The sequence below is a fragment of the Saccoglossus kowalevskii genome, chromosome 5, assembly GCF_978046115.1.
Source record: "Saccoglossus kowalevskii chromosome 5, keSacKowa6.1, whole genome shotgun sequence".
Taxonomy (NCBI): Eukaryota; Metazoa; Hemichordata; class Enteropneusta; family Harrimaniidae; genus Saccoglossus; species Saccoglossus kowalevskii.
The window spans coordinates 7,238,623-7,252,483 of NC_140645.1; the positions used below are offsets into that span (position 1 = coordinate 7,238,623).

At 36.6% G+C, this 13,861-nt stretch overlaps 1 protein-coding gene across 1 annotated transcript; it reads left to right on the forward strand.

Moving 5' to 3' along the window:
- The first annotated feature begins 981 nt into the window (after positions 1–981).
- LOC146745466 (uncharacterized) lies at positions 982–13,820 on the forward strand. Its single transcript, XM_085499491.1, has 7 exons — positions 982–1,083; positions 10,913–11,009; positions 11,296–11,358; positions 12,599–12,720; positions 12,929–13,076; positions 13,271–13,392; positions 13,815–13,820. Exons 2-7 carry the CDS (start codon positions 10,976–10,978, stop codon positions 13,818–13,820), a joined length of 495 nt encoding a protein of 164 aa, XP_085355617.1. The 5' UTR covers positions 982–1,083; positions 10,913–10,975.
- Positions 13,821–13,861: the final 41 nt, after the last annotated feature.

Consider the following 13,861-nt stretch of genomic DNA (forward strand, 5'->3'; position numbering starts at 1 on the left):
TGGTGGTGGGGAATCAAAAGCGTGGAGCCGCTCTTATAATATTCCCATCACGTCGATGTGTTTCCAGAGAAACGAAATTTGCCAAACCAAAAAAATATTTATTTCTTATTATTAAAAGAATTCTGAATATATTTCATCATAAATAAGCTACTTCACTTCACATCATTTGTTAAACGACAAACAAAACGGCGGCACCCATGTACTGGGGTGTATTGACTCCATACTGTTCTACATATACACGTGTTATCTATACAGAATGCTACTATTATTACGTTCGTTTTCCGCGAGAACTACTATTTGCGTCAAATTTTGAAAAAATATTAAAAATTAACATTATTGTACCTTGGTTGCTGTTCACTAAAATGAATGTATCTTTCACAATGCACACCATATGACCATCATTTTTAGTCATTAAATCAAATTAATCAAATTAAAACTATCATGGACCTGATCGCAAATAGTTCCATCCATTCTAACTCGGAGAAGTCTTTGACGGGGTCATATTAATGTCTGTCAAATAACGAACACGATACCATGGACGGCGGATGGAGCAGAAGGTCAACACAGTAGAGCAAGTTGTATTCTGTTCTGGCGATATTAATATATGACTGCAAATTAAAACTGCTGTTGTTGTACTACTATCGGGATGTATAAATCGTTTTATTCTTAAGTACGACACGTTTCGTTAAAAAAAAAGTTCAAAATGGATAATCACCTGCTGTTATTAAAAAGCTACATCGCGCCTGGAACAGAAATGTTGCAAATCATTCCTGTGTCACACCAAGTCAAACCAAACCTTGATTTCATCCAGTGGTAATTACTAGACGGCTGTAAATTATTTAAGTCGACAAGACATCCAGGAAGTCTTTTCTAAATTTAAAGCTGACGTCATCGGATAAAGTTCGCACTGACCCTTAGTTTAAAAGGTTGGGACTATTTCCGTCAGACGGCAGGAATATCGCAGACGAAAGAAAATATTCACAGTTAACAAAGACGTTCTCAGTTCCGAACACACGTTACCCACAACTTCTATATTTGTGATTCTATAATTTATTCTCATTGCCCTTCTAGTGCTCTTAGCAGGTAAGTCGAATTACAAGTTTTTATTTAAAAAAATATTTCAGGTGTCGCGCTTCTCGCTTAAAATTTACTTAAAATTTAAACTTGTTCAGTTGAAAACAGTGTTATTGATGTAATCATTTTGAAATGGTTATTTTTCGGAAAACGAATTTTTGCAGGTAGAGTTCTTAGATGCGCGTTGTATCAGAAAATACCTAAATAAACCGCAGACATGTGGTACTGAATAAAAATGGAGGGTGACCTATTGTACATGTGGACACCTGAAAGTGTCATGACACGTAATGAATCGTTCTGATGTAGCTATAATGTTATTATGAAAACAACCTATAAATAACCCGGTGCAAATATCGGCAGCAAATGGGTCGATATAGAATGTAAAATTAAACGAAAATAACAAAACATAGGATTCTGAAAAACAGTGTTTGAGTACTTAGAAGAAACCAGTAATTAAAAAGGTATGAAAAAATTAGTTACTTAATGTAAACCGTCGGAGAAGCAACGCTATTAAATTGAATATGATATACGTCGGTCCATTCAATGGTCCACAGCGATGGCCTATACTAGTTCGGTTGTCAAGTAACGGCTAAAGTTCGGAATAACATATCTATTCTAGAATGGCATGCATTAAAAAAAACGAGTCGAAACGCGTCAACAACACCGTAAACTGAATAATTCTATTCACTAAAAAAGTTTTTTTTTAAGTTAAGGCCGAAAATAATAGATTTACAATTGTGATATATTATTGAATACCCTTCATTTTGCAGTACATTTACATATTAATCCACAAGGAAAATAAATTGATGATGAATAATTCAATTACGTCACTACAACCGAGTCCCACGCTTTGTTAAAATCGCTAAGCTTTCTGCGGAAAAATAATTACTTGACATCAGCTAAAATTATATCAACGTCAAGGAAGCGAGTGAAACAGTTATGTTAACTTGTAAAATTAGGCAGTGAACTGACGTCATCTATCTGACCGTATATGGTCAGCGCACTGCTATCGAGTTTACAATAACAGGATGTCGGTTATTTACATTCCATACATGCGAATCATCTGAAAGTAAATATTGGTAATTCAAACACTTCAAATAAAACGCATATTCATGGCATGCGTAAGCAACCTATAACCATTACAGATCGAGTGGGACACCAAATATTTCACAATTCACGTCAAATCCAGTTCGGTTATCGTTACTCGAAAACACACGTGGGGAATGTTTCTTTTCAACACATTACTGCGCCGAGTAGAACTATATTCTTACTGTGCACTGAACGCTGTCCCCACGCTAAAGTAACTAAACCAAACAATGAAATAAGGCCGATGGGCATCAATCTTAATATTTTAAAATATAATATGTATCATGTGCTATGCTGAATAAATGAATACGCAGTTGCATTCAAAAATAACATTTTAAATCAACATTTGAGAGAAAGAAAAGGTTTTCAGTCAAAAAAACTCTTGTAAAAGGCTATGAGAGGTTGTGATGGTTTTCAATTGAAAACCCTCTGGTATAGAATCATGGGAGAAATTAAATGTTTTCAATCAAAAATCCTCCTGGTATTAAAGCGAACCTAAATGCGACCTTAATTTATAGTTGTGTATATTCTAAACTGTATTCGAAATAATATTGCAGTGGTTTAATTTTGTTTTAATTATAACTGTAGCTTGGGTAGGCATTTGAAGTGCTTGCGATTAAACACCATGGAGGCCATTCATGGAGGGGAATAAATAACGAACGAACATAATTAACATCCGGGTACTTTTCAAAGCTATGACGTTTTAGTATCTGATCACATTCGTATACGCCATTGTACATAGCCGTTCATGCTGCCAGGCATTGTGTACTACTAGTATAAACTCAACTTTTATATGCACAATGTGCTTTTTAAAACTTGGGTTAGAGCCTTATGCGTCTGAACCACAGTATTCTGAGAGTGAAAGCCCAATTGCGTTAAAGTACCGTACTTCCCCGATCGTAAGCCCCTCCCGAGTATGAAGCCCATCCCTATATTTTTATAGAGCCTTATGCGTCTGAACCACAGTATTCTGAGAGTGAAAGCCCAATTGCGTTAAAGTACCGTACTTCCCCGATCGTAAGCCCCTCCCGAGTATGAAGCCCATCCCTATATCATCGTCATCGTCAATAATCGGAAAATTTCATCATTGCGACACATCATTTTGATTGGTTAATGAAAGACATGACCTGTTATGTCAAAGGAAGTTGTTCCAGGTCAAATCGTGCTGAAAAACCTCATGGTGGAAAATTGCTTTGCGTCATGAGTTTGCGTACGATCGAAAACATACCAAAACGAAGATAATGATAAATGCCTTTGTCCACTGTTTCCTCTCAGACCCTGCATATTATTTCACCGTAAATTCGGACGGTATGTAAATCGTATTGTAATAAAATGTGTGTGTTTTTTATGACCATGTTTGTTTCTTCATTGTAAGTGTCGTTTAAATCAATGACGCATTTTTTTTCCAAAAATAAGTATTATTTTCCCGAGCCCGGCGTGGTGAACGAGTATTTTTTTTTTGGATAATATTTCGTTGTTTGCAAGATGGTTACAGTGTTTAACCCCAAAACAAAATCATTTTTTCTGAGTTGGTCCTCGAGTAATAGCTCATCCCTTACTTTTCCCTTATGTGTTCATGCCTTCGGGCTTATGATCAGGGAAGTACGGTATACTGTGAAGATTCAGATCAGTCCAGTGTGAGTGAGTGATGAGAATATATCGTCGACGATGCCCCTTGTTCGGATGATAGTTTTATTTCAAATTACACGGAAGTCTGTGAACAATCTGCTTGGTGTTCATGTGACACTTGTCCCATGATTTGCCAGAGCAGCCCCGTGAATACATGGAAGAAAATGTTTCCACCACCACCTACGAACTCAAGATTGCATACTCCAGCATCCAGACTTTGAAATAATTTGCACGCCGCACAGTGCAGTAATGGAAACAGCATTTATTATACAGTTAGACAAAAAACAAAACAAAATGCCTGTCTCGATCAATCGCACATCCATAATGTTTGTATGTTGATACGCTTGTAAATAACATTAACGTAAAAGTCGAAACAACCTAGACTAGAAGTCAATTCACCTGTCCAGCCAACTATGGCTCCCTAAGTTGCTTATATTTAATCAGATACTATTTCGTCATCATGTTTTGTTACCTTACCTGTTTATACCTCATGAGGGCGTTTTTTATGGCAAGATGGCGCAAACGGAAGTCCTTCGCAGGTTTATGGTTTCTCATATTTAAATCATCATAACTCTGAAGATAATCATTTTTTTTTATTTTTTTTTTCAAATTTATAATCAATATACATAACTTGATAAATACAAACACCAACATAGGCTCTATTTAGTTCCCCTTTAAGCATTAGTAAATAAAAATATTTTTGGTATAGGGCCATTAGAGAATGAAAGAGTTTTTCAATAATATCGATAGCAATAATATCGGGACGAGTGTTCTGGGGGTACACAGTGATCTATGTACGGTACGGTACGGTACGGTACAGTGTTTTGAAAATGATGTGATATTTATTATTCACATCTCTAATGCGCATATGTTTATTCTATTGAATGTCATTGTAGAGTATTATATTACATCATTGTCATTACCAATGAATTTTCTGACGTCATCATCTAGTTTCATAAACTGCACATACCATCAATATAAATTGAATGTTGTTTTCGGACACTCCTAAAGACGATGGGTTTTAAACAGAAGAGAAACGATAAGGTAGCAAGTATTTAATACAAAATCGACATGAAATACAACATTAATGCATTCAATATTTAAATCAGACTATTTTGTAAGGACGTCGCCGTCTGCTCGCTACGCTAAAGCGCTCGGTCGCTGCGTTTTCTCTAGCACGAGCTTCCAGATTCTGCTGCAATGTCGGCAACACGTTTGTTTTCTGCTTTCCGATGGCCACAAATACTCTGGTATTAATAACCCATAATTGAATAAAGCTAACGTTATATATGTCCGATAAGTGTACTGTCACCTTTTATGGGTTGAAGGTCGTCTATTATTGTGCAACAGAGAAGGCAATGCTTTATTACGGAACAAACTAAAATACAAGCATTACACCAAAGCGAAGCTGCTGCCAAACATATGTAGGACAAAAATGAATAAATAAATCGATAAAAAATTTAAAATGATGTCAAATAAAATGTAAAAAATGTGCGAAGCAGGCAGTCTAAATGGGGCAAATCCTCGGCATGTACAATACAAAAGGGGAAACTGATCAAAATTGAACAGAAGTCCTATAATTTCCCCCATAGCTTGTGTTAAATAGAAACAATGATGGGTGAGAATCGCAATGTAATTGTTGTAAACCATTGACTTCCAGTCTCCTTGTGCTTGTATTAAGTGGCCTGGGACACCGTTAATAGCAGCGAATGTTGCCCCTCCCCTTCGGAAGCTATGTAGTGAATACTGCTGTGTTGATAGATCTGTTGCAGATAGTAGTTGCTTAAACTTGCTGTTAAGTGAGTTGTGTGTTAGTGTTGTCAGTTTGACTGCCTGGTGACAGACAAAGGCTGGTGCACAGGGAGGTGCTTTAACAAGACGAATCATGTTGCAATAGGGTCTAATTGGACAGGATGTAGGTAGCCGAGAAAGGGCGGTTTAGGCCCACTGTGTGTCCTTAATAAGTTGGCCCTTAATGGAGAATTCTATGTCAGACCGTCTCAAGTGTTCACAAGTGAACATTTATAGCGAGAAGAAGGCACAATGTTTGATTTGCGAATACATGAAAAAAACCCATATGGTTAAGCATGCCCGAACAGTGAAATCATTATCTAGATTTAAGAGCTGCTCAAAAGCAAAACAATGTTCAAGGAGTAGTGACTTACGTAGCTGTGGCATGACGTGTAGAGATTTGTCTCACCTGATAGAGTGAGTCTCAAAGTCGCCTAGATTGTAATCAAGCAATTTGTGCCATGCAGCAATTACTGAAATGTAGTTTTAAATTGATTTTGCGCTTGTAAAAGTTCGTGAGAGTAGGCATGCGAAGGTTTGGATATGTACCAGAACAAAAAAGCACGTTTCTGTGTTTCTTTAAATTTCTTGAGCAGAGTAACCCATTGACTGTCATTACCTGTTGATGAATTAAATGTCATTGATTAGTTCAAGGCAGTTGGCGTTAGGTGTTTGCTCACTGGTAATAAATTAACTAGTCAAACAGTCAAAATGCATTTTGTTTGATTTAGATCAACGTGGTGAGAGCATATCCGTGGTCAGCATATCTGTTGTCTGTTCTTTGTATATGTGTGGCTTTGATTTGAATGTTCTCGATTGCTGCCATCAACCAGATATTTTGTGCAATGTGAAGCAGACTGGATGGTTTCCTCCGGCGAAATCATTGGTTGTACGTTGACAGACCATTACGGCTGTTCGAAGGCCAAATGGAAGTTTGGTGTTGAAGTAGAAGTTATTGCTCCAGGTAAACCCGTAAAGATGTTAGTCGCAGGGATCTACTGGTATCCATCGACAGCAGCGACGAATATCACACTTATATATGTGGCATCCTGGACCATAATGATTATTATATTATACCAGTATATAGATGGTGTTAATCCATCGATTTGATTGGTCCCAACACAAAATTTGCATATGCAGTTAATGGTATATTGGCTGATAATGCACGGCTAAACCAAGTAGCCCTGGAAGATGAATTGACTACAGGTTTAATACGGAAATACATAAAACCGGTAGTATTTGATTTTTAGGGGAATATAGTGGTTGAATTTAAAAAAATAATATTGAAAAATTACCGAATTAAAAACATCTGAACAAATTATATAATAATAATATTGCTTTTATTAATAACGGGATCCGAGTTGTGAGCGTCGGTCGTTGGGTCATTGTCCTTCGCCACACAAACCTAAACCACCGTCCCTCAACACCGTGAGGTGCCTAAACGAACGCCAGAACGCTGTTTTCTCCGTATTGTGACTTTGACATGGATTGCGAACCTTCAACAATAAAAACATAATCTTTATGTTTAACTGGTAACCAACTAGATGAGATTGAGGGAATGAAGGACAAAAAAATGCAAAAAAACTACGAGTCACAGGCAAAAATGTGTGCCACCGTAGCGGCGTTCGAATTCTATCTGACAAAATTGCAGTGAAATTGCACCCGGGTTATTGTCATCTGTTTCAAAGAACATGGGACGACGCAGAATTCGACGACGATATATGGTATTGTAATTCTCCACTATGGGTAAATAAATTACAGGAGATGATTAAGGTAATTTCGAAAGCTGCAGATTTGTGCGGACTTGAGACAAGGCATATCATGTACGTCATCAAACTTACCCCAGAACAACGACAAAACTTGTCAGGCATACCGCCGCGTCTCAAACTTCTGTCTAACCAAGTACCGCTGAACGTCAAATATCCAGTTACCAGTAGTATAATGAGTCACAAAACTGGTTTATTTTACTAGTGTACTTTCGATTACAATCCAAATTGTACAAAAACCTGAATGAAAACGTGGAAAATCAGTTGTTTTAATGATCCAAACTGTACTCGACCCTGTATTTAAAATGGCGTTGAGTCAGTAAAAGGTGGGGAAGGTAATCTTTTGTTATGCTAATTTTTGTGTTTACGCTGCTCTATTCACTGTGGATACGTTTCGTTTTCACGTGGAATAAGAATTAGTGTGTAGTCAATTTGAACTGTGTTGCGTTTGTAATTTTGGTATGCACTCCATATATGTCGCGAATTGTGCAATATCTCGTGGTATACACGCCTTCGGCGGGGCGTTATCGCTTAAATAATTGCTCATTGAATTGATGGGTATGAGAGCTTGTAAGGAATGACATCGTTTACGGAATGTGCATTTGAAAGGTCTATAACAGTACGCATCTCTGTGGTGTTTTCTTTTGCACTGACAGTATTGGTGAAAAAGTTGCGGGAATGTTGAATGGGTTCTAGACAAAAGGACTAAGTAGTGCTCCAAGCTGTGTTTTTCCCTTATGATGTAGCTCTCTGTGTGTGATGTGAATGCAATTACGGATGCATAATTGTGAATGGTTGATGTTGAGAGTTGGTGTGCATTACAATTGATGGGCCAACCATACTTTAAGAAGTAAACAATGATGTTGTCTTCGTAACTTATCGAATCTGAGCTCCATTGTGGAATGATGAAAGTAGAGGGTACTTAAATGCGTTATTTAGGATAGTTATATTTGCCTGAGTTAAAGACTCTATCGTGTGATTCTATCAAAGCATTGATGTCCAAATTGCATTTAGGTGGCCACGTCCTGAAGATGGCGGTATTGGGTAAGTATCAGTATTTGGTCGATGCAACGTAGAAGGCGAATTATTAGAATAAGAAGATATATTCATAATGGGTGCTTCGCAATTTCGTGGTGTGTGCTAGTTGTGAACTGCTGGAATCAACTCGGGATTTCATAGTAGAGGGCTTGGTAGATGATACTGTAGTTTCTACATCAATTATGGTATCCATCACGGGGAGAGCGATCTCTGTGTCTGCTTCATAGAATGATGAGATACTTTTGGTTGGCGGCAAAGCACAATAACAATCGGCGATATTGTCATTTGTGCTATCAAGGTTTTCCTGTGCAGGAATTGGAATGGTGAGTACATGGACCTTTGAGCGCGAGTCAGAATATACGTCATTGAGTGTAGAGCTGCTGTAATGTTTTGTAAATGATGCATTCAAACTTGAGGTTATCTGATTGAGACTTGTGTAGGTTTCATATCCATTTGGCAGTCAGGCTTCTGTAGGTTTAGGCTTGGGTTTTTTTCTTTTGAAAAGGCATGGTCTACAAATATGTAATTCCTTCTCACCATTATTGTCATGGTTCTTACAAAAGGTGCATTTCTCATTCTGGAATTCGGAACAATAACGTGGTCTTGATGAAAATTGTTGGTTTTTGGAAGCCCTATGCAATCTGGTGTGTTGGCAGTGTGCTTTGATAGGCGAGAAATCAGAATTGCATGATAGTCGACCTCGCTCCGGACCAGTTAAAATTTCGCTATAAATTGTCTGACCTTCTGCCTTGTGTAAATGTATGCTAAATACAGCAGTTGTATGATATGATTGGTTGTGGGTTTCCTGTGTTGACATGGCTCTTCATTGAAAATTATGTATAATTGCAGCCATACTGAGGTTGATATACTGCAGTTCTGTTTTGCTGGACATAAATGATGACCTTGCCAATTAATGTGGCCATGGGAAAACATAGGAAACATGATCGCTTGGTCTTCTTGCAGAACCTGATTTTGACTTTTGTTGCTTATTTTTGGGACGGAACATTTTATAATGAAGATTCATACCTGCATTGGATCGATCTTTGGCTGTGAAGTACTCCACTTCGTCTGAGCTGGTGTTTTACCCGAATCGCATGTGCTTGAATCACAATTCTCTGTCAATAGCTTTTTATTGTTTTTTCTTGACAATTTTTGTAGTTTCCTTATCTCGTCTAAGACTGTCTATAGTGAAATTTCCGTCTTCACTTTTGATTCTGCTGCAATTTCTACATTTAGCTTATTTCTTACTGTTACCTGTCATTTTCCAATCTAATGTTCTGTAACTTAGCATGTTTATGTTTGTCTGAATCAGAAGATTCCTCTTTCCAACTACTTATTAGTTTCCTTGTCTGGGAAAAAAATGGAACTTTGGGACGAGTAGCTGGTGTGACGTCGTGCGTGTCACGTGACTTGCTCGAGTAACTTGTCATGTTGTCGACTTGATAATTTAATGAATTACCAGCGTTTTGCTTACAATTTCTTCCCGAAGGTCCGATGTGTTGCACGAGTGGACCTTGAGACATTGTTGTGTAAAATCTGATTTGCGTGGAGGACACAGCAAAATGGCTGACTATTACAGGCCCGCTGGGGGCACTGTACAAGACAAAACAAGATGAAAATAAAATGAACTCTAGGGGCGACTTGCTATAGGAACAAAGCAATAGCAAATTAAACAAAATTACAGATAATTTATTACAGAATTGTGAATGCGATTTAGTTGTAGCACACGTATAATGTCAAGAACAAGCTTTAGAAATTTCTATCAATAGCCTAAAAACATTTAATTTCTCTGAAAACAAAGGAATTGCATGGTCATTTGAAGCAAACACAAAAGTATTCATGCAGCAAGCAATCATACATCTTTTTTGGTGCTGAACCGTTGCAGAGGCGGGCGATACTGTCGGAGACAGAACTGTACCAAGCATGTATTTTGTGTATCTTAATAAACAATAGTTACACGTAATTCATGCGTGGTTAGGTATGTGTAAGATTGACCGGTGTTTATTATTATTTGTACATATAAATATACTGATCCCATCAGTCTAAACGATATTTGAAGTAACCGAAATGTGTATATTGGTTAAAACCCCGCACACGAGGTAGTAACAATATTGAATAGTATTTGGTGTTTTTGGGTTAATATTTGACCCGACCTCGTGACACCAAAAATGAAATTACTGCAACAATTTTAGTAAATTATTACAAATACGTAGCTCGTATAGGTGGTAATGGTAGAGGTCTGTACACCATACCTGCATCCAGGACAATACATTATTAGGTTTAATCCCATTGAACATAAATTGTATTTTCATAGAATATGATTCATCAAAATTAAAACTACATTTATTCTGCGGGTCATATTTTTACGACAGTTTCACATAAATGTATCGAATTAACGTTTTCATTATTATGGTGATATGATTGAAAAATCATGTTCAATTAGAATATTTGTGATATTAACTATATGCTTTAACATTAGAATCTGGAAGATTTTTCAAGATTGTGTTTTTTTTATTATATGTATACAGTTTATATGATATTCGTCGAGGGCGGAATTTTATCACACCACGAGTGAGCGACAACGCTAAATAATGGTTAATACACGATACTATACTATCGTACTAGGTAAGAGGAATCGTACGTAGCCATATTATATCGGTTTATGTTACATTAGTGTCACCTAAAGCTATATTTGCAGCAGCAATTAATCCCTACATAAACATTAATGTCATAGAACAGATGACTGCACATAGTGTAATTAATTCGCTTCGTGGGCATGTAGTCAATATAATTGTATAAATTTATGAATTAAATCGTACTTTAATATATTAATATATATTTAATATCTGAACAAATATTTTCAAATTACCAATATGACTTCACTATTTGTGTTGTTGATTGTTTCTCATAGTGGTAGTATATTTGTTGACAATATTCACTAAAATGCACGCCTGGGAATGTCCACTAATAACAGGTAAGTTGATTTTAATTGCAATGTTATTTATTGTCGACCCGAGATATTACAGAGGGTATATTCATACCTTTAGAATTTCTGTAAACATCTAGTGCATTGAAACTGAACAATTTATACACGAATACTATTAGAAATATATGGCTAAAGGCCTAATACACGAGACGAATAACGAGCTAACGCATCGAACAATACATGGTCAACGCAGATGCCTCACAAGTTGAATAGTGTAAAACGGCCTTTAAAGCTGCCATACAAGGGTAATTAATGAGGCAATGCGTGACTTACCTGAAAAATTGGTTGCACGAGGCAACTGAAGGCTCGACAAGTCGCCTGAATTACATGTTTTGCCCATTTTTTCAATCGTCCATTCAATGCCGCGCAATGTCATCCAAAGTTTTTCACTCTGACAACAAACTTTAGATAAATGTTTATAGTATGCATTATAATACAACTAATAATGATGTGAATTTATGTACGCTAATTCAAGGTAGAGGTGCAGGGTGCACTCAGAGTGAAATATTTTTTTTGCTTTTTACTTACTCAGACAGTCTTGGCTAGATAGTATTAACATTTTGGAGCTTTGTCAATATTGAACATACTAAAAAGAAAAACGATTTTAAAATATAGGGATCCAAGTGCGCTTATGTGATTAAAAGTCCCGAAAGTTTGTTTGCGTTGCTCTATGATTGACAACTAACGGTTGATGTTATCTACAAATGAGTTGCTGACCTCAGTTACGGGGCAGCGGTGTGTGACCTAATTCCTGATCTGGCTCCATGTTTACTTACCTCAAGCATGGTCAACCAGCCTAGAAAATCACAAAAATACAGACAAGACGTAGACGCTTCCAGCATGTAAGCGGAATGAAACAAAACATACATAAGTGAATGATAAGTAAACTTCAGCCTTATCTCGCAACATGTCAACAACTTCTAGCCTAGCAGCTTCCAGTGGTATACTGTTTAAAATTAGATTTTTTATTCATTTTATGTAGGAGGATGGCCCGATAGCGCGATTTAATTTTCACGAAAAAAACAAGGCCACGATTTCTTTTGTTTTATTGGTGCATAGATTTCAAGCTTTTTTTCATTGGGGCAAAACTTCAAAGGCAATTTTAACACTGAAGTAAACATTTTTTTCGCTGTAACGATCACCGTGCTGATGGAATTGTGATGCAATGGACAAACACCACTGATGTCATCGTGTGTAAAATCGGAAATCTACCATTTTCTGTTCATAGAACTGAAGAAAGTGGAACTAATTATTGATAATAATTTGGTGCGTCGAGGTGATAATGTTAAAATGGAATGTGAGAACAACGATTCAGATGTAAAATACAGGTGGAATTTCAAGGGCAATAATGTAAGTTTGGTAGCTTGCTTACCTGTTTGTAGTTCACTTTTGACTTGAAATATTACGGGTACATAATTAATGATATCGAAAATAGAATGTAGCATTTATAATGTCTTTCTCAGTCTTTCATTTTTTTACTTTGTTTTTATCGACGTTATTTACAATAGCTGCCGTAATAGTCATTTCTTATTGAGTTCAGTTATTCTTTTCTGATCAGGACACAACGTTTAACTTACGAGCGAATCAATACAAAATTTATCAGATTTTCAACTTGTCGGATGTTGATTGTGGATACTATACTTGTCAAACATACACCGATTGTGGCATGTCGTCAATGTCAAATGTGGTGCATTTACAATTACATGGTGAGTATAACAAGGCACAGTTGTTCCTAGATATATACAATGCTGTATTATACATTTACTAAACAGGCATAACGAATATCTACGTAGCTTTCTGAAATAATAAAGTGTCGACTGAACAACGATTGGCATTTAACACCTATTTAACACACGTCATCGTGAGTATCAATTGGAAATCCAACATTTTTTGTTTATAGACCAAAAGAAAGTGGAACTAATTATTGATAATAGTTTGGTGCGTCGAGGTGAAAGTGTTAAAATGGAATGTGTGGACGAAAATACAGATGTAAAATACAGGTGGAATTTCAAGGGCAATAATGTAAGTTTGGTAGCTTGCTTACCTGTTTGTAGTCCACTTTTGACTTGAAATATTACGGGTACGTAAGTAACCATTATCTAGGACAGAATGTAGCATTTATAATGTCTCCCTCAGTCTTTAATTTTTTTATTTTCTTATTATCGACGTTATTGACAATAGCTGCCGTAATAGTCATTTCTTATTATTTTAGTTATTATTTTCTGACCAGGACACAACGTTTCACTTACTGGCGAATCAATACAGTATTTATAGGATTTTCAACTTGTCGGATGTTGATTGTGGGTACTACAATTGTCAAACATTCACCAACTTTGGCATGTCGTCAATGTCAAATGTGGTGCATTTACAATTACATGGTGAGTATAACAAGGCACAGTTGTTCCTAGATATATACAATGCTGTATTATACATTTACTAAACAGGCATAACAAATATCTACGTAGCTTTCTGAAATAATAAAGTGTCGACT